This window comes from Sphaerodactylus townsendi, linkage group LG16 (genome assembly GCF_021028975.2).
Source record: "Sphaerodactylus townsendi isolate TG3544 linkage group LG16, MPM_Stown_v2.3, whole genome shotgun sequence".
Classification (NCBI taxonomy): Eukaryota; Metazoa; Chordata; class Lepidosauria; order Squamata; family Sphaerodactylidae; genus Sphaerodactylus; species Sphaerodactylus townsendi.
Window position 1 is genome coordinate 26,960,088 of NC_059440.1, and position 19,870 is coordinate 26,979,957.

The 19,870-nt window shown below is 46.2% G+C and overlaps 1 protein-coding gene across 1 annotated transcript in view; it reads right to left on the reverse strand.

Annotated features, from left to right (window-relative positions):
* Positions 1–19,870, reverse strand: part of MIB2 (MIB E3 ubiquitin protein ligase 2) — a 64,510-nt gene that overhangs the window by 19,440 nt on the left and 25,200 nt on the right. Inside the window, 1 exon segment of the mRNA XM_048519197.1 lies at positions 4,349–4,455. Coding sequence (XP_048375154.1) covers positions 4,349–4,455 — 107 coding nt within the window.

Genomic DNA, 19,870 nt, shown 5'->3' on the forward strand with positions numbered 1-19,870 from the left:
GGGAACTAAAGCCTCCAGGGGAGTGAGACTGTTCCTATCCAGACAGTAAGCCGAGAGAAGCTCCAGAATGAAATCCTCTTCGGAAGCTACCAGCATCCTTTCTATGAAAGGGGGGGGAGAGAGCAAATCGCCAGAGGGAAACGGTAAAATATCTTTGGAAACGGCTTCGTGCTTTTCTCACTCGCGAACGAAAGCTCCATAGCGGTCATCCAGCACCAGAAGGTTGGTGGAAGGAGATCGGCCCCCAGGAATAGAAAACTTTCTCGGATGACAGCATGAGAAGTGGACAGATGAACATTTCATCTTTTGAAACTGGTGTAAGATTAATTGATGTTGTTGAATTACATGTAAGTTTTTTTAATCAAGCTTAATGGGAAAATTTGTGTTTTGGACCCATGAGAAAGCGCAGAAATGCACAAATGAGTGTTTCCTAATTAGGCCCCAAGAAAAATGTTGGATTTGGAAGGTGGGAGGATGAAAAGTTGTGTGAGAAGGTGGATTTTCCACAAGGTGATACAACTGTAATTACACAATCAGCCAAAGCAGTCTATATTGATGTGGTAGATCCTATAACTGCCAAGAGCAGCAGCATTCTTCAAGTTAAGGGGGGATGGAGAGGAAGTCCTTTTGAATGCAAAACCTTTGAGGATGAAATTGTTTGGTTTGATATGCAAAAGTGCTAAAAGGTATCACACCAGAGCAGCAGGCTCCTTGTACGGCAGAAATGCTGGCTGAAGGAAAAGGTATAATGCCCTGCAGCAAGCCAGGTTACACTGACTTGATTTCACATTACATTGATATGGGCGGAATTTGCCTACTGCAGTAAATGCCTACAATATTTCGGAAGCAAAAGTGTGGCTAGGGACATGTTACAGATGTTAAATCGCCGGAAAATCATGGAAGATAAATTCCAAAACGGAGAGACACGTATTGTGTTTTCTCCAGAGAAGAAGGTATCAGATCATGTGCTTGAAAGCTAAGCATGAAAGTCTTGTAGTTCAATGCTCAAGAGGGATTGCATTGCTTATTAGTCTGTGTATTAGTCTGAAATTGTGTTTTGTGTTACCACGATTTTCTTCTATTCTCGGCTGCCATGCCACCGCGCGACTATGTTATGCATGAAAGGAATTGTAGTTAGCAGATTCTGCATTAGTTAGGAGATGACTGATGTGGCAACATCGGTAATTTTCATATGGATAGATGGTACCGAAAATACTAGGACTGTGATTCCTCAGACTCTTTAAAAGGGGCTGCAGGATGGAAAAGAGTTAGCCGGAACTTCAAGTGGCTAGCTAGAAACATGTGATATTATGCAACCAGTATTATTAGGAAGCTGGAAGTATAAACATGGAGTTTACAGACTTCATCCCAAAAGGGGCTGGTTTCATGAAGATGCTATCAAGCCATACAGTAAAGGGAAGTCACATATGACCTGTGAAAGCCATCTCTTGCCTCTTTGGATCTCCTGGAGGGGGGGGACAGGAAACTATGGCAGAGGTGCCGTAGCATGAAACTTCACAAAGCGCGTTTTGGAAACCTCATGGCTTACGTGGGAAAAGTTTTCTTGGAGAGTGAGGGGAACAAAGCTCTCCTAGGTGACTCTATCATGGCTAAGCTAAGAGAAGCAACCTCTTGGCTAGAGGTCCCAAGAGATCCATTCAAGAAGCATACAGCTGGTCAATTTCTCTAAAAGCATTTATGTTTATTTCTTTGTTTTGAACTTTTACAATAAATCTTTGAGAAATCAGCTGTCTGGAGTTATTAGGAGGGAAAAGGACCCAGGACCGAGGTGAGATAAGAGTGGCTCTCCCAAGCTTAATCTCAGCCTCAGTCGTCATAGTATAATATGTACTGTCTGCTACTAATATGAGGAAGAGAAGAGTTTGGATTTATATCCTCCCTTTCTCTCCTGTAAGGAGACTCAAAGGAGCTTACAATATTCTTTCCCTTCCTCCACGGCCCACAACAAGCACCCTGTGAAATGGGTGGTGCTGAGAGAGCTCCGAAGAACTGTGACTAGCCCAGATTAGAGTGCACCTGCTCTTAACCATTACACCACGCTGGCTCTCCAGGCTGTGCTATTTCAAAATGGTTCCGAAAGATGCTGTAGACCATACTGCTATGTATGATACGCACTGTCTGCTACTAACAACTATTGTCCTACTCATTGTTTCATGTGTCACATGGAGCTTATGCTCTGTTTCAGCTATCCAAATTGGCCTGGAATCTCAGCATGAAAGGCCAACTGCAAAATAACATATAGGCCCCTTCCGCACATGCAGAATAATGCGTTTTCAAACCACTTTCACAACTGTTTGCAAGTGGATTTTGCTATTCTGCACAGCTTCAAAGAGCATTGAAAGCAGTTTGAAAGTGCATTATTCTGCATGTGCGGAATGAGCCATAGTCTATCTCAGAAAGGGATGTTAGTAAGATTGTCTATTCCTCCCCCACAGAACTCAACATGCCAGACCTTCTTTGTTGTGGAATGCTCCGCTCGGGTCCTAGTGCCAACTTAGCCCCGTTTCTCTCCATCCACTCGAAAGTAAAAATAATTTTTTACTATAAATTCTCTTGTATCAAAGAGCCATGGTCAGTAATGCACAAAATAATGGTTCTGGCAGAGGCAGCCCATAACAATGAATGCCAATTTTCATGTTCATTCGGGACTATATTCTGAGGCGGAAGCGTACAATTTTCTCGACTGCTGCCCCTCAACTGACTGTACTAACATCTTTTTCTGAGATAAATCATAGCAGCTTCAGTTTTGTTAGCAGCCTTGGAAGTTCTCCAAGCAAAATATAAAATAAAATAAAAATAAAATAGCTTCAAAGGAAGTAAATAAAGCAAGTTCAAGATAGGTGGAGAGCACAGAAGGCTTTTCTTGCCCTGCTGATCTACGAGGAAGCCCCAAAGCCCTGGGGCTGTTTCGTTCCAGCAAGCTGCTGCCCTCTCACAAATGATTAATGCTCCATGAAAGCTGATAGGATTGAGGCAGTGGGAGAAAGCCAAAGGGAAGAGATTCTGCATTTGTAAGCATGAATTGGTAGAACACACGCCAGCTGGTCTGAATCGACTGTGGAAGGGCAGGGACGAATCCTTTGCTATCGGGTGGTAAAAAAATGCTATCAAGTCACAGCCGAGTTACGGCGACCTTGAAGAGTTTTCGAGACAAGAGGCAAACAGAGGTGGTTTGCCACTATCTGCCTCTGTCTAGCCACCCTGGTCTTTCTGGGTGGTCTCCCAACCATGTACTAAACGGAACGGACCCTGCTCAGCTTCTGAGATCTGTTAAGATGTGGCTAGCTTGGCCAGACATTTGCTAGCTACAGGAAATTACAAAAAACCCTCAGACATTTGGGGTAAAAATAAAGGTAGTCCCCTGTGCAAGCTGCCTGAGTTATTACTGACTCAAGAGGTGACGTCGCATCACAACGTCTACTAGGCAGACTCTGTTCACAGAGTGGTTTGCCATTGGCTTCCCCAATTGTCCGGGTCCTCATTTTACTGACCTCGGAAGGCTGGAAGGCTGAGCCAACCTTGAGCCGGCCACCTGATCCTAAATTCTGTCAGAATTACAGTTGCGACCAAAGCTTCGACTGCAATGTGGCAGCCGACCTAAAAAAAAGCAAACTGCTCCAAACTTTTTCAACCGTGCAGGAAAAGAGCGTTACATCGGATTTCCTACACAAGCTCTTGAGTTGCGCACTAGACCGTGACTATGGTATATTCTCCATTCTTTCCTCTGCCTTCCCCCTACAATCTCACTGTCTGCTTCACCCGTGTCTAAGGGCCTATGGGCAGATGTAGGTGCAAAGGCATGTAGAGGTGAGAGCCAGAACGAAAGCTGTAAGCAGTGAGAGAATGAAGCTCATGCATGCCGGGACACACTGTTTTGCCAACAAGAAGCAGGGGTTTGCGCTTTGCCATCTGAAATGAATGCAGCAAGGAAGCAATAGAAGAAGAAGAGTTGGATTTATGTCCCCCCTTTTCTCTCCTGCAAGGAGACTCAAAGGGGCGTACAATCTCCTTTCCCTTCCCCCCCCAACAAAAACCCTGTGAGGTGGGTGGGGCTGAAAGAGCTCCGAAGAACTGTGACTAGCCCAAGGTCACCCAGCTGGCGTGTGTTGGAGTGCACAGGCTAATCCGAATTCCCCAGATAAGCCTCCACAGCTCAATTGGCAGAGTGGGGAATCAAACCTGGTTCTCCAGATTAGAGTTCACCTGCTCTTAACCGCCATGCCACTGCTGCTCCCAATAAGGACCAGCGTTTTAGCAGTGTCTTTGAAAAAGTGCTGAGGTTTTCTAGACTCCCTCCCCTCTTAAAGGAAAAAAAAAATCTCCTTACCATCTTGGTTACCCCATTCCCAGTCGGGGCCCCGGATCACTTTAGCTCCTTGAAAAGTCCCCCTTAAGGTCACGCGAGGCAAGTTCTGCCGTGGAGTCACAGTGACTCTGCAAGGAAACACAACAGCCACGGGAGGTGAAGGGAAAGGCTATTAATTCAACTGCTTATAGAAACACTTTGACTGCAGAGTCCAATCCAAGCTTGACAGAACTGCTCGGAACACTGGCATGACCCATTCTCATTTGAGTTCAAAGACCACTTTTCTTGCAATAAAAGCCCCCAACAAAAGACTACAATTGGCAGCCTTCTCTTGTTTGACAGTCACAAGCAGTCACGGGCACCAAGGTCCTTGCGGCAAACAGCCACAGCACCACGAAATTCAAGACATTGAATCAGGAATGCCGGCAATGGAAACCGGTGAGGCCGCAAAACTTGATTGACTCACAATGACCTGGTACAGAAGAGAGACAGATTATTGTGGGATTCCTTTATTGTGGGATCCCTCTGTAATCAGCCGTCAGCTGAACGTGTGGGGAAATGGGGCTGTTGTTTAGTTAAAGAAACGTCAGCCAGTTAATCCTTCTTGGTAACTAATTAAAGGATCCAGGATGGCAGCATACGTGCTGGTGTACTTAGGGTGGAGCAAGCCCCGTTCCTGCTTGTTAATGTCCTTCTTGAATTGCGGTGCCCAGAACTGTACACAACATTCCAGGTGAGGTCTAACCAATGTAGAATAGAGAGGTACAATTACATCCCTCGACCCACGACATTATACTTCCGTGCAGGACGAACCATAGGATTACCTCCCATCAGCCTCTTCCGCCAGCACGGCCAATTGGCCATGTTGGAAGGGGCTGGATGGGAATTGTAGCCCATAACATCTGGAGTGCCAAAGGTTCGCCACCACGGCACTATACTATTGACACAGCCCAGAATCGCATTGGCTTTCTTGTATGAGGGTGTTTGATGCTTCAACGATTCTGCACACGCCATCCCAGAATGCCCCTCTCCACACACTCCCCTCCCAGAGGATCTGACGCTGAATTAAAGCAACTGCCCATATTGCTCAACTGAGTCCTTCAGTGATAGGTTTCCAAAATGTCCCCCTTTTCCTCTGGGTCTCAGACTTTATTTGGGAACCCCTGAGATCACAAAACCCCAAGAGCCCTGCCCAACACTTACCAGGATGCATTTCTCATTGTGGTCTCCAGGGCTACCGTGACTGGATGGAAAGAAACCTTTCAAATCCGACGCACCTTATGCCGCCCACCCTTAATACCCAGCGACAAACGCAGTGCCTTGGGTAGATAAACCCCTTACACAGTCTAGGACCTGGTGTCCTACCGGCCTAATGTGCACCAAAATAAACCTTTGTATGCTAAAAGACTTCTTTACCCCATGCTGTGCCCGATAATGTGTTTACAAAACAGGGGACAGATTTACACACACGCATAAGGCTAATCGTGGGCTTTTCATTATGCAGACTGTAATGCGATACGAGTCAGGGCACAGAGGTACCATTTTATTTTTTCAAAGCACTGCTAGGGAGCACGGCTCCTCTGACTGCCCCAAAGCGTGACCAACGCTCGACTTCTTCCAGGACTGAGAGTATCCAAGTCAAAATCTGGCAAATCCTTGCTCTGCGAAAATGAAAGGTTCAAGTCGTGGAGAAGAGGGTGGCCCATTGAAAATTTTGGTCCCTTTTTGTAAACCATTGAAAATTTTATTCAGCCAGCTTCCATTTCCATCAAGCACCATCTGTTCACTTTCAAGCACATATTTCTAATCATGAGGACTAGAAACCCGGCTTTAAAAAAAAAGTCCCTATAGATCTGCCCTAGAAGTGAAACTGACTAAACTGAGGCTGTTGTACTATGGTCACATAATAAGGAGACGAGTCGTATAAGAAGACAGGAGTCACTGGGGAAGAGAACAGGGCTAGAAAAGGTCGGAGGTGGCAGGAAAAGAGAAAGACCGGACATGAGACGGATCGACTCCATAAAGGAGGTCGAGACCCTCCGTTTGCAAGACCTGAGCAAGGCTTTGGATGGACATTATCGATAAGGTGGCCTTGAATCCAGAGAGTTTACTTTGATGGCATTCTTAACCAGAGAAGCGGAGCGACTGGAAACTGCGCCTGCAAAGGCCAGGGCTAATTCCCACTGGACACGGGCGGGCGCCTCCTCCCACTCCTGCCCTCGGAAGCGGCCTGGCACACCCCCTCCATGTCCCGGGCATGCCTCCGCCACTGCTCCGTCCAGGGTGTTGTGCCCCACCACCCAGTGGTGGGATCCAAAAATTTTAGTAACAGGTTCCCATGGTGATGGGATTCAAACAGTGAAGTATGTGAAAGCGCCAATAATGCAGGACTGGGAAGGGCATGACGAGGCGCAGGGCCGAAGGCATCTCCCAGGGTGGGGGCATTCCTGGGGGCCGGGACTGTGGCAAGGATGCAGGGCATCTGCGCACCCCAGGTGCAGTTCGCTTCAAGGAGTCTCCAAACAGCTAGCAAATGCCCCCCCTTTCCTCTCCCCACAACAAACACCTTGTGGGGCAGCAGGTGGGGCAGAGAAAGTGGGGAATCAAATTCAGATCTCCAGATTACAGCCCAGCCCCACAGCAAAAGTTAAGAAGCCAGGTGCTTCATGTCCCCGCCCTCCGCCCCCATCAAGGCCATTCACAATTGCAAACAAGATGTTAGGGATAGAAGTGCAGTTTGGATTTGCATGTTACCTTTAAGGAGTCTCCAAACAGCTAACAAACGGATGCCCGCTTTCTCTCTCCCACAACAAACGCACCTTGCAGGTGGGGCAGAGATTGGCCTCCCTAGTCCGGCTCATGGACTTCTCCTCCCAGCTGGCCGGGCCCGCCTGCTAAGGGGAGAAGGCTTGAGACTTGAGAGCAATGGCAACGACTTAGTGGGAGAATAAGGCACTGCACTCTTAGTGAGAGGGAGGGAGGCAGGAGCTCCCCAGTCCTCATCCTGGGAGCACAGTGGTATTTCTCCCCCGCCCTCTGGACACTCTAGTAACCCACTCTCGGGAACCTGTGAGAACCGGCTTGTTCCCACCTCTGCCCCCGCCTCGTTGGAGCTACACCACTGCACTTAACATACACATAGATCCTCCGTTTTGGGGAACTGCCTTTTGAAAGGGTCTGCTGCTAGGTGGGGAGAGAGGAACTGAAGCTAAGAGAGCATGGTTTGCAGGAAGCTACTGTGTAAGTCTGTGACTTAGGCAAGATTCAAACCAGGGGCTCTGCAAACTGAAGCCATTCCATTATGCCAATGCTGCCCATGTCTTGCTGAAGCCTCTCTCCCTATATTCTCAGAATCGTCAAAAAAGATCCCCAGAGTCCTTTGTTTGTTTGTTTGTTTAAACTTGGCCACAAAATCCTAGCTTTCAAAACCAACACCTCTTTCCATCCCTAGAGTGACTGGAGCAAGGTTAGCCCATTAGAATTAAATTAGATTGACTGTTCTTGACACGGCAACACTTCCTAAAGGAATGTAAGGGATTGGAGAAACAAAGCGGGTAAGCTTTAATTGGGGGTTTAAATTTAGCAGTAGAGCAAAGTAGAAAACAGTGGGGTTTATTCAGAATTGAATGCGGATGCACTGACTGTCAAACAGAATACTGTTTGGCACAATCATCATTTATGTAAAAAAGGAATAATTGCTTGATGGATCATGCGGCGTATGCTTTAAAAATAAAAAAAACAAACCCAGGAGAGATCCAGTGACTGCAGTAGGTAATGTACAAACACCAGCTTCGCTGCGTCCACAGAAATGAGTCGGGATTTCTGCTTCCTGGACTTCTGCCAACTGGCTGATTCCTCTGACCTCTCAGGAGGACTATCCCTGCTCCCCCCGCCCTTAAAAATAGACTTTCCGTCCCTCCTGATCCACCAACATTTTCATGCACAACCAAACAGGCAGCAGACGTCTGGGGAGATTTCCTTTAACCCTGCTTGGGTTTCTCCCAAATGAGGCTTAGCGGGTTCACGTCTGTTGGCTGCCTCTTGTGAAAACTTTGCCAAACTGGGCTCGGAGAGATTACCTGCACGGGTTTTCACTCTGAGAGATTTTGACCTCCGGTCTCCCAGATTCCAGCCCAATGTTCTGACCGTGTATATTTGCACTCAAAGAAACCTTGAGTTTTGATAAGGTAGAACGGCGGATAATAAACATTTTAAATAAAAGCACCTTAAGTTCTGACAACTTTATATTTATTGTATATGCTAGATGTATTTGGTATGCATAAATTTTACTGTATTTACTACATGTTGTAAGCCACTCTAAGCCTGCCTTGGCAAGAGGAGAGCAGGGTAATAAATCAAATGAATAATAACAATAACAATAATAATAGAAGAAGAGGAAGAGGAGGAGAACTTTGGGTTTATACCCTGCCTTTCTCTCCTGCAAGGAGTCTCAAAGCAGCTTACAAACTCCTTCCCTTCCTCTCCCCACAACAGACATCTTTGAGGTAGGTCAGGGGTCTGCAACCTACGGCTCTCCAGATGTTCATGGACTACAAATCCCATCAGCCCCTGCCAGCACAATGTAGTCCATGAACATCTGGAGAGCCGCAGGTTGCAGGTAGGTGATGCTGGCAGAGTTCTGAGAGAACTGTGACTACTAGCCCAAGGTCACCCAGCAGACTTCGTGTGTAGGAGTGGGGAAACAAATCCAGTTCACCGGATTAGAGTCCGCTGCTCATGTGGAGGAGTGGAGTTCATCGCTCCTAACCACGCTGGCTGTACATTAATATCTTCTCTCTCTAACAGAACAGCATATTAACTTCTGCATTTACTCAAAAGGAAGGCAACCCTAAATGTAAGATGACACCTCTGAAAAAGTACAGACCCCCCCACCCCATGCACTGGACATAACTGCAATGTGAATATGAATTTAAGACAACTCCCCTTTTTATGATGGAATCACTGGGGCAAAAATCCCACTTTTGCATTGTAGAACAAATGCTTGCAGCCGGATCCCGTGCCTACTTACTCAAGAGCAAGTGTGCATAGGACGGCAGCCACACCGAACGCAGGGGCTTTCTTTCCTTGATTCCAGGCTAAATAAACATGGCTTGCAAGACAGGGTAGAATTATTTTGGGATAAATTCCTCCAACCTTGGTCTCCCAAAAGGCAAAATACAAACACAATGGAGTTTGATCGGGGGGGGGGGGGATGGACCAGAAAATAGGAGAAACCGGGACAGCTGGGTATCCACGTGATTTTTCTTTTGTAAAAACCCTAAACCTTTCACGAAAATAAGCTGTGTGCATCTGGCATCCCAGCACCATCAGATTTCCGCTGCTTAATTAATCCTGAGAGCAAATTTTGGATTGCTTTTCCATTCTACCTTCACCTCCCACCACAATGTTTTCCTCCCTGGCTCCACATCGGCTGCACAGAAGAAACCCAGAGCCCAAAACGAGAGCTTTGGGCCCGCCAATTCCCAGCCTCAACGAGTCCAAGAGGACTCACGTCATTTTGCGTAGGGCAAATTTCCACCCTGGGCCAGCGAAAGCCCCTCAATGAAATTTAATAAGAGCCGGAATTTCAGGGTCAGCACAGACCCGAGAATGGATACCTTAATTAAAATTGTTATTAAAGGGTTATACCGCGCGTGATAAACTAGGCGCATCCCCAGGGCACTCCTGCCTGTCAGACTCTTTAATAGTATCAGAGGGTCTGGGTATTTGGAAACAACAAAGCAACTCAATTACATTGTTAAAAGATCCAGGCCCGGGCCGAAAGCAAACCCATTACCTCCCCTCATGCCAGGCTTCGCCCTGCAATATCTCGAAATAAGCCAAAGGTTACGTGCTCACATTTGGGCCTAAAAAGGGAAGGAGAAGAGTTCGAGGAATTCTATAATCCCTACCTTTCTCTCCTATAAGGAGTCTCAAGGGCTTACAATCTCCCCCCTCCACAACAAAAACCCTGAGAGAGCTCCGAAGAACTGTGACTAGCCCAAGGTCACCCAGCTGGAGTTTGTTGGGAGTGTACAAGCTGACCTAGTTCACCAGATAAGCCTCCACAGCTCAAGAGGCAGAATGGGGAATCGAACCCGGTTCTCCAGATTAGAGTGCACCTGCTCTTAAACCACTACCCCGCACTGGCTCCCAGGATATCTAGCCGGATTGGAAAATACACCTCTTCACTGCAAAAAGCTGGAGCCGGGTAATATTTCACCACCATGCTCCACCAGCTGCACTGGTTGCCAGCTATTCTGGATCATGTTCTGCTTTCAAGGTTTAAGGACACTTACCCTCAAAGGCTAGGTGGTCTGGGACCTTCAGTACCTTCAGCCGGGGACCTGCGATATCTCCCCCCCATATACCCTGGAAGTGATATGGACATATAGCTTATAATGTTTTAAGCCACTGTATTTAATCATACAAGTTATATGAGAGTAATTCACGGGGCGCCAAGCACTTCAGAAACGTACTTTAGTTGGAAGAAACGAAACTCATGGGGCAGCCTGACACTGAGCTTTTCAAAAGGTTTGGGAAAACAGGGCCCCTCAGTAGAGATAAGACAGCAGAAGCACATAAAACATTTGATAAGGGTGGCATAGAGGCGTTGATATAGCAACGTAAAAATCTCTGAACGGGGCAGGATGACATCAAATATATATATGCCCAATTGTAGAAAGCAAGGTGGGCTTTAGGGAGGGGAGAAGAACTGGTAACGTGATGGGCAGTTTGACTCCCAGCCAATGGAGCAAAAGACAAGGGGATGTTTTGTAAGAGGGTATAGAATTATGTTACGCTGCCAAACAACAGCTCCTTTGAACGCTCCTCCTGTCCTGCTAACAGAGGAGAGTTCCCTGCCATCGAAGCTGAAAGAACACTAATAAACCAAAACTCCTGAACACTGAAGAAGCTTTTGGATGGTGATTGGTAACCGGCTTTTGCCTCGGGGGCAGGGCTATTGCCCTGTGCCTATTACAAGGAGGATGTAACGCTCTTGGTGATCCATGGCCCCAAGGATATGTGATTGAACTCAACCCAAGCCAGGGCCTTTTCAGCCTTGGCCCCTGCTTGGCGGAATGCCAACGAACATCATGGCCCTGTGGGACTTTAATGAGTTCCACAGGGCTGGTAAAATAGAGGGCCTTCGGTTGAGGCAATTGTGAGTCCATTCTCCTATCCTGGCCCCCCAAACCTCCTTGTCCCAATAGTGATGATTGGACATAAACTAGGACAGGGTTGATTGTTTTTAGGCTATGTAGGGATCCTCTAGTCATCCAATTTTTCGCTGTCAATACGTTTATTTTGTTTTAAAGTCGACTGCTATTATTATACTGAATTTGATCTTGCGATTGATTTTAAATTATGTTTGTAAGCCGCCCTGAGCCAGGCTTCAGGAGAGGAGGGCGGAGTGTCAAATTTAATAAAATAAAAACATAATGGGATCCTCTCCAGGGACTTTCATTAAAAGCTTTGGGGACAGATTTGCTCCCTGGCCTCAATGATGCCGTCTTCCTTCACAATTTGCCCAAGACTGCTGCAGCTCTTTAAAAAAAGATATTTGGCCACCATGAGGACTATCCCTTTGCTTTAAAAACAAACCCCCCGAGATCCTCAAAGCTGCTCAGCTGGGTGTGGAAAGACCTTCCCAATTTGCCTGAGACTGCTACAACTCGTTAAAAAATATATATTTTGCCACCAACACCCTTGCTTTACAAACAACCCCCTCCTCTCTGAACAGCCCGATTCCCAATTCTGTGCTTAAATTTCTCCTGCAGGCCATAGTCATATATCTAGCAGTTGCTCTGCTGAAATCTGAATTCATGTAAAGAGCTGTTTAAGAAACGCACAAAGGATAACTGCATTCCCTTTTGCGCTACGCATTTCCTTAAAGCGTCGTTAGGACTTTTCCTTCCAGAGTAAGAGGAAATGTTAATTTAGTTCATTTTCGCCTGTCCGTTTTGATGAACTACTCTCCTGGCTGGGATTCATGTGCAAAGACACTTCCCTTCTAATCCCCCCCCCCCCCCCCTCCCCAGCTCTTCCCTCCGAGGCCCTGTCCTTTACCCAGAGATGGCCAAGATTTATTACTTTAGCCAGATGTGAATTTCCTAATCAACACATGACCATCTGGCTCAAACGTAACTTTCCCTTTCGGAAAGTCTGTCTCTGTGGCAACATCTGCCTTCTACGCTACAAGCTGGCCACCGGCCCAATGCTGTTTGCCTTAATGCACAGCTCAATTCGCTTTATCCGGCAGAGGGGGAAAAGACAGGATATTCTGGGAGCTGGGCCTTTTAGAAAACCAACGGTGGACAGAACAGGAGAATCTGCAAGGGACCATCTCCTGGGAATCCTGCATGGACTACCTTGAATTCCATGATGGAAGAAAGTTGGACTGTAAAATAAAACTTTCCCATGCAAATAAACAAAGGTACTTTCTAAAGAACCAGACCATTCGGCTTCTATAGCTCCGCACCACATCTACCTCTAAAGCTACCTTCCTAAAGCATAGTCAAACCATATATGAAGCTTCTATAGTCTCATAATTCCACCCACCTTAAAGTTACCTTCCTAACAAAGCGGGGTAGGAATATGCGGCTCTCAGTATGTTCAGATAAATAGGGTCCATTCCCTTATCAGCCTTTGTCTTGGCATGGCCAACTGGCCCATGCTGGTAGGGGCTGATGGGAATTGTAGTCCCTGGAAATCTGGAGAGCCCAAGAGGTTCCCCACCCCTGTTCTAAAGAGTCAAAACTATATGATTTCCCCTATAGTCTCAAGTAATCTCACCCACTTAAAGCCACCTTTAAGAGGTCCAAACCATATGGCTTCTATAGTTCCATAATTATTCCAATTCTTAAAGCTACCTTTTAAAGTCAAACTATATGGTTTCTATAGCTCCACACCAAACCCACTTGCAAAGCTGCAGCCTTCTAAAGAGGTCCAAACTATGCCATAGGCTTCTATAGCTCCCAAGCACCAATCTACTGCTTAAAGCTACACCTTCTAAAAGGAGTCAAACTATGTGGCTTCTATAGCTCCACATACCACCCCACTTAAAAGCTACCTTCCTAAAGAGTCCAAACTATATGGTTTCTATAGCTCAACGCACCACCTACTCTAAAGCTACCTTTTAGAGGTCAAACTATATGGCTTCTATGGTTCCATACCACCCACTCTAAAGAGCTACCTTCTAAAGAGTCAAAGCTACTATGGCTTCTATAGCTCCATACCACCCTACTTAAAGCTACCTTCTACAAAGAGAGAAGCTATATGGCTTAAGCCTATAGTCTCAAGCACCACCCACTTAAAGCTACCCTTTACGAGAGTCCAAACTATATGGCTTCTATAGCTCCATACCCACCTACTTAAAAGCTGCAGCCTTCTAAAGAGTCCAGAGCTATGCTGTGGCTTCTATGGCTCCCAAGAACCACCCTACTTAAAGCTACCCAGCTACAAAGAGGTCAAACTATACTTAAGAGTTTCTATAGCTCCACAAGCACCACCTACTCTTAAAAGCTACCTTTAGAGTCAAACTATATGGCTTCTATAGCTCCGTACCACCTACTTAAAGCTACCTTTTAGAGTCAAACTATATGGCTTCTATAGCTCCATAACACCTACTTAAAGCTACCTTTTAAAGTCAAACTATATGGCTTCTATAGCTCCATACCACCTACTTAAAGCTACCTTCTAAAGAGTCAAACTATATGGCTTCTATAGCTCCGCACCACCTACTTAAAGCTACCTTCTAAAGAGTCAAACTATATGGCTTCTATAGCTCCATACCACCTACTTAAAGCTACCTTCTAAAGAGTCAAACTATATGGCTTCTATAGCTCCGCACCACCTACTTAAAGCTACCTTTTAGAGTCAAACTATATGGCTTCTATAGCTCCATACCACCTACTTAAAGCTACCTTCTAAAGAGTCAAACTATATGGCTTCTATAGCTCCATACCACCTGCTTAAAGCTACCTTCTAAAGCACAGGTGTCAAACTCGCGGCCCTCCAGATGTTATGGACTACAGTTCCCATCATCCCCTGCCAGCATGATGCTGGCAGGGGATGATGGGAACTGTAGTCCATATCATTTGGAGGGCCGCGAGTTTGACACCTATGTACTAAAGAGTCAAACTATTCGTGGAAAGAGTCGTAGGTCTGCAGCCAACTTACAGCAACCTCACAGGATCTTCAAGGCAGGAGACAAACAGAGGTGATTTTGCCACTGCCTGGCTCCGCGTAGCAATTTTGGGTGGTCTCCCATTCAATGCTAACCAGGGCTGACCCGGCTTAGCTTCCAAGATCTGACCAGATCAAGCTCACCTGGGCCATCAACGCCAGGGCAAATAACCAGAGTAGTCAATGCCAAATGGTCTTTTTGCCCCTATTCATGCCCAAAGTTCACTGGGCAACTGCAGACCAGCCGTCTACTTTACCGGCTGATTTATTTCAGGGATCTCTCTTTTACTGTTCGGGAAAGAACACTAAAGGAAGGTTAGCTGTAAAAAATATCACATAAAACACCCGACGATAAATGCGACCACCACGATTTCACTCCATCAAAACCAATTATGCTCCAAAAGACAGCAGTAGAAAAGTCACCATAAATCTCACGGCCAGCTGCTTTCGGCGACTCTCGGAAGGAGAGCTTTTTCAAATTATGCCGGATCACAAAAACCAGCAAGCAGAAGCCACAAGAGGATAGGATGCGTCTTTCCGGAAACCTGTTGGCGTAGACGTCGTGAAAAACTCAGGAGCACGAAAAATGCTTTAATTAAAAAGCAGGGAATGGCTGTGGGGAGGAGAGATGGTTTTCACGGAAGGAAGCGGATTGGGAGGGTGCGATTTTCTCTCCCCTGCTCTTGTATTAAAAATAATGCTGGATTGGCTTTGGGTAGTAGTGTCATTTAAGCTCGTGAACACGTCAGGACTAGTTTTTTAAAAAATCCCTGCACTGAGAAAACTAGCATCTCAAGGGAAAGCATTTCTAACGAGCCGCTTTCTCTGACATGTTGGATTTCTACACATGAAATAGAGTTGTCAGGTCCTTCCTGACTGCTGGCGGATGGGAAGAAGAGTAAGATTTATTTATTTATTTATTTATTTATATATTCGGTTTATAAACCGCCCTCCCCCTAAGGGCTCAGGGCGGTGAACAACATAAGTAGAGCACAATATAATAAATCAAGTTAAAATTCAATAAGTTACATAGTACAGGCTCTAAAAAATAAAATATAAACCTTTCCCATTAAAAGGCAGCATTAAAATTAACATTAGTACGTGATGGCATCCACTATTAACTCCTCAACCCCAAGGGGTGGTAGGATTCAATGATGTTATCAGAGGGAGAACGAAGAGGAGGGAGAGGAGGAAGGGGGCCAGTCCAGGTTGGGAATCTCCTGCAGATTTAGGAGGGGGAGTCTGGGAAGGACCTAAATGGGGCGCAATACCACCATCTCCAAAGAACCCATTTTCTCCAGAGGGAACTGAGTTCGGAGACAGAGGGATTGATTAGGGTGGCCAGCCTATGGTGCTCCAGATGTTCATGGACTACAATTCCCATCAGCCAATTGGCCATGCTGGCAGGGGCTGATGGGAATTGTAGTCCATGAACATCTGGAGCACCATAGATTGGCCATCATCCAAATACAACCCCTCAATCCCGGTGCTTTCTTTCATCTTAGAGAACAATTTGTGCCTCACTTTAGATTTTTCAGACAAGACCGGAGACGCAAGGCAAATGCAATTATTGATCTTTAGTGGAAGAAGGCTCATTTAACATTCAAGACGGAATTGGGACAAGGGAAGGAAGCGGACGCTCACTCGCCCTGTTTGGAATGAAATATCAGATTTGTTTTAAGGCGATTTCTCTGGGGCGAAGCAATGTAATCACCTGGTACTGCCTCTTCCTCTGAAGTAATCTATCATCAGTGGCAGCCGGTCCCCAAGAACCTAATTTTCTGTCTGGATCCGGAAAACAGGCCAAGCCAAGAAGGGAGATCCTTTATAGGAGATGCTTGTTCCCCTTAAACTGAAAAGCGGTGCATCGGCTACAGTTCTGTGGAAGAGCGGAGCAAGAAGGACGGCGGAGCAAGAAGGAACTTGGCTCTTGAATAACGCCGGATCGCCTCGCCTCGTTTTTTCTTTTCTTGTTTAAAAAAGCCAGTTTCTCGCTCTTATGGATGCGAGGTTAGGCTTGGAGGTATCTGGAAAATTCCCAGTGAAAATCCTAAATGCAAAACAGATGGCTGAATCTCCTTTCCAGAGATTAGTAGGGTTGAAGTTCAAATCCTTATATAACCTTGACTTTCCATATGGGCTAGGGATGGCCATAGTCATAGACTACTTTAAAAGGGGGTTAGACAGATAGAAGAAGAAGAAGAAGAAGAAGAAGAAGAAGAAGAAGAAGAAGAAGAAGAAGAAGAAGAAGAAGAAGAAGAAGAAGAAGAAGAAGAAGAAGAAGAAGAAGAAGAAGAAGAAGAAGAAGAAGAAGAAGAAGAAGAAGAAGAAGAAGAAGAAGAAGAAGAAGAAGAGGAGTTGGATTTATATCCCCCTTTCTCTCTTGTAAGGAAGAAGAAGAAGAGTTTGGATTTATATCCCCCTTCTCTCCTGTAGGAGACTCAAAGGGACTTACAATCTCTTCCCCCCCCCCGCCCCCGACAAGAAACACCCTGTGAGCTGGGTGGCGCTGAGATAGCTCTGAAGAACTGTGACTAGCCCAAGGTCACCCAGCTGCCATGTGTGTTGGAGTGCACAAGCTAAACTGGTTCACCAGATCAGCCTCCACAGCTCAAGTGGCAGAGCGGGGAATCAAACCCAGTTCTCCAGATTAGAGTGCACCTGCTCTTAACCACTACACCATGCTTAACCTGCAAGGAAATTCTCATGTTTGGTGTGAAGGGTTCCCTTTCCCCTGCTTTGAACTCCACTGCTGATCAATTCTCAGCCGCAAAACATCGTCTCTAGCAAGCAAGGAGGGACTGAACTGTACCAAGTGAGCTTCCTTGGGGTTCTCACCTTGGATGTGACAAATGCCCCCACTAATTGGTCTTTTCCGCTCTCCAGCCGGCCTCCCCTGGCCCTCCGGTTTTTCAGCATGAAAGGATTCATCATGGGAAAAGAACACCAGGAGGGAAGGCGCATCCTCCGGCCAGATTTATGGTTGCCACAGTCAAATGATCACAGAGTCACAGGGAATTCGCAGCTGGATGCTCCAGGGATTTCTCCTCATTACCTTGAAGCCCAAGTTGCAGGGGAAAGAGGTACAGAGCGGAAAAAAGCTCCAGAAATACACCTTTATACTGCTAAAAATAAAACAAGTTGTTGTTTTTTCAAAGGGGTCAGCCTAAAACCTAGAAAAAGCCTGGGAATACACAAATCCACCTGTGCCAAGGAACTGGGAGGAACCAGGGCATCTTGGATTTGCTCCCGTGTAACGCGTGGAGAGGCCCAATTCCTGTCACTTTGAGGGAGTGGGTTGACGGTGCAACACTAGGATTTTTGCATTTTTAAAAAATTTCTAGGAAAGATGGCTCATATTCCTGCCCTCTATTATCTTTCAACAATGTTGTGATAGTCAATGGTTGCAAGCAATAAAGGATAAATCACGTGACTTCCATCTCTCTTCACGACAACCCTGCAAGGTAGATCAGGGTAGAGAGCTGATGGCTGCCGGGCGGATTCCATTCTATTTATTTAGAAAGCCAATGCGATTCTGGGCGGTATCAATAGGAGTATAGTATCAAGATCGAGGGATGTAATTGCACCTCTATTGTGCATTGGTTAGACCTCACCTGGAATATTGGATACAGTTCTGGGCATCACAATTCAAGAAGGATATTGACAAGCTGGAACAGGTCCAGCAGAGGAGGGCAACCAAAATGGCAAAAGGTCAGACTCCAGACCTTTTACCATTTTGGTTTCCCTCCTCTGGACTTGTTCCAGCTTGTCAATATCCTTCTTGAACTGTGATGCCCAGAACTGTACACAATAGTCCAGGTGAGGTCTAACCAATGCACAATAGAGGTACAATTACATCCCTCGATCTTGATACTATACTCCTATTGATACCACCCAGAATCGCATTGGCTTTCTTGGCTGCTGCATCACACTGCTGACTCATGTTCAGTTTGTGGTCTACTAAGTCTCCAAAATCCCTTTCGCATGTAGTGTTGTCAGGCTAGGTGTCACCCATCCCATATCTATGCATTTAATTTTGTAGACTTAGTAAATTCACTAGTTATACAGTCTATGGCTGCTGACCTTCTTGTGTGCAAATTATTGCTTGCTTGGTGATTTCACTTGCTCACCCCTTTTCTCTTGTGCATACTATGGAACCTCTAGAGAAGAGGCTGATATACACAGCCCTGCACCCAGGTGGTTGGGGCTGCTCATAAAGGGAGGCCCTGTGAATCCGGCACGTGGTCCTGATCCACACTGGAGAGCGACATTCACACAGTTCCCTTTTCTGCGTGAGCCATTCTGTAAAATGACATCAGCTGCACGTTCCTGAAACACTGTCGGGTTGCTTCTGCCCCCCGGTTCATTCCAAGCTGTAGTGATTTTACTTTGCATCCAGAGTAGGCTGCTGGGTTGGTGAGCAATTCAGAGCCTTTGCAGAGTGGGTATTTGCGCTTCGAGGCTTCCCTGTGGCGAAAGAGTGTTCATGCAAGACAGCTCAAGGCAAATCCCATTATCGATTCTACACTCCCCATTAATCCTCCTGGGATTCTGAACACAATATGCCCCAGAGACTGGATTCGCCTGAGTAAACAAAAAAGATTATTTTTGCCTCTGTTAAAACGAAGCCCTCCTCTTTGCATCCTGGGGTATTCTGTGTCCGGGGGGAGGAGAATGGTTCTGAGAGACTTAGGGAGCTGGGTATGTTTAGTTTGGTGAAAAGAAGGTTACAAGGTGACATAATAGCCATGTTTAGGTATTTGAAGAGATGTCATGTTGGTGAGGGAGCAAGCTTGCTTTCTGCTAGGACCAGGAGTAATGGGTTCAATGTGCAGGAAAAGAGATTCCACCTAAACATCAGGAAAAACTTCCTGACAGCTAGGGTTGTTCAATAGTGGAACGCACTGCCTTGGAGTGTGGTGGAGTCTTCTTCTTTGGGGGTGTTTAAAGAGAGGCTGGACGGCCATCCGACAGGAGTGCTTTGATTGTGTGTTCCTGCACTGCAGGGGGTTGGACTGGATGGCCCTTGGGGTCTCTTCCAATTCTATGATTCTATGTATATTTATGGGGCTGTATCTCAGTAATGCCCCAATGCACCTTTGAGTCTTTTTCTCATACAGTAATAAGTACATTCACGAGTACTAGTAGCCCTTCCGTAATGGCTTCCCTAATTTCCGCAGGGATAGCTATTAACTTAATATTGAAAACTCCACACGGGCAATCAGCTTCCGGACATGTTCTGCCGTCGAGAAATCTTCGGGGGCTCGTGTGCGTGTGGTGTTTTCAATGCGGGTGAATGAGTCACGTATAAAATCGTTCTTATGAAAATCAAGCCTTCACCTCTTCGTTTCTGTT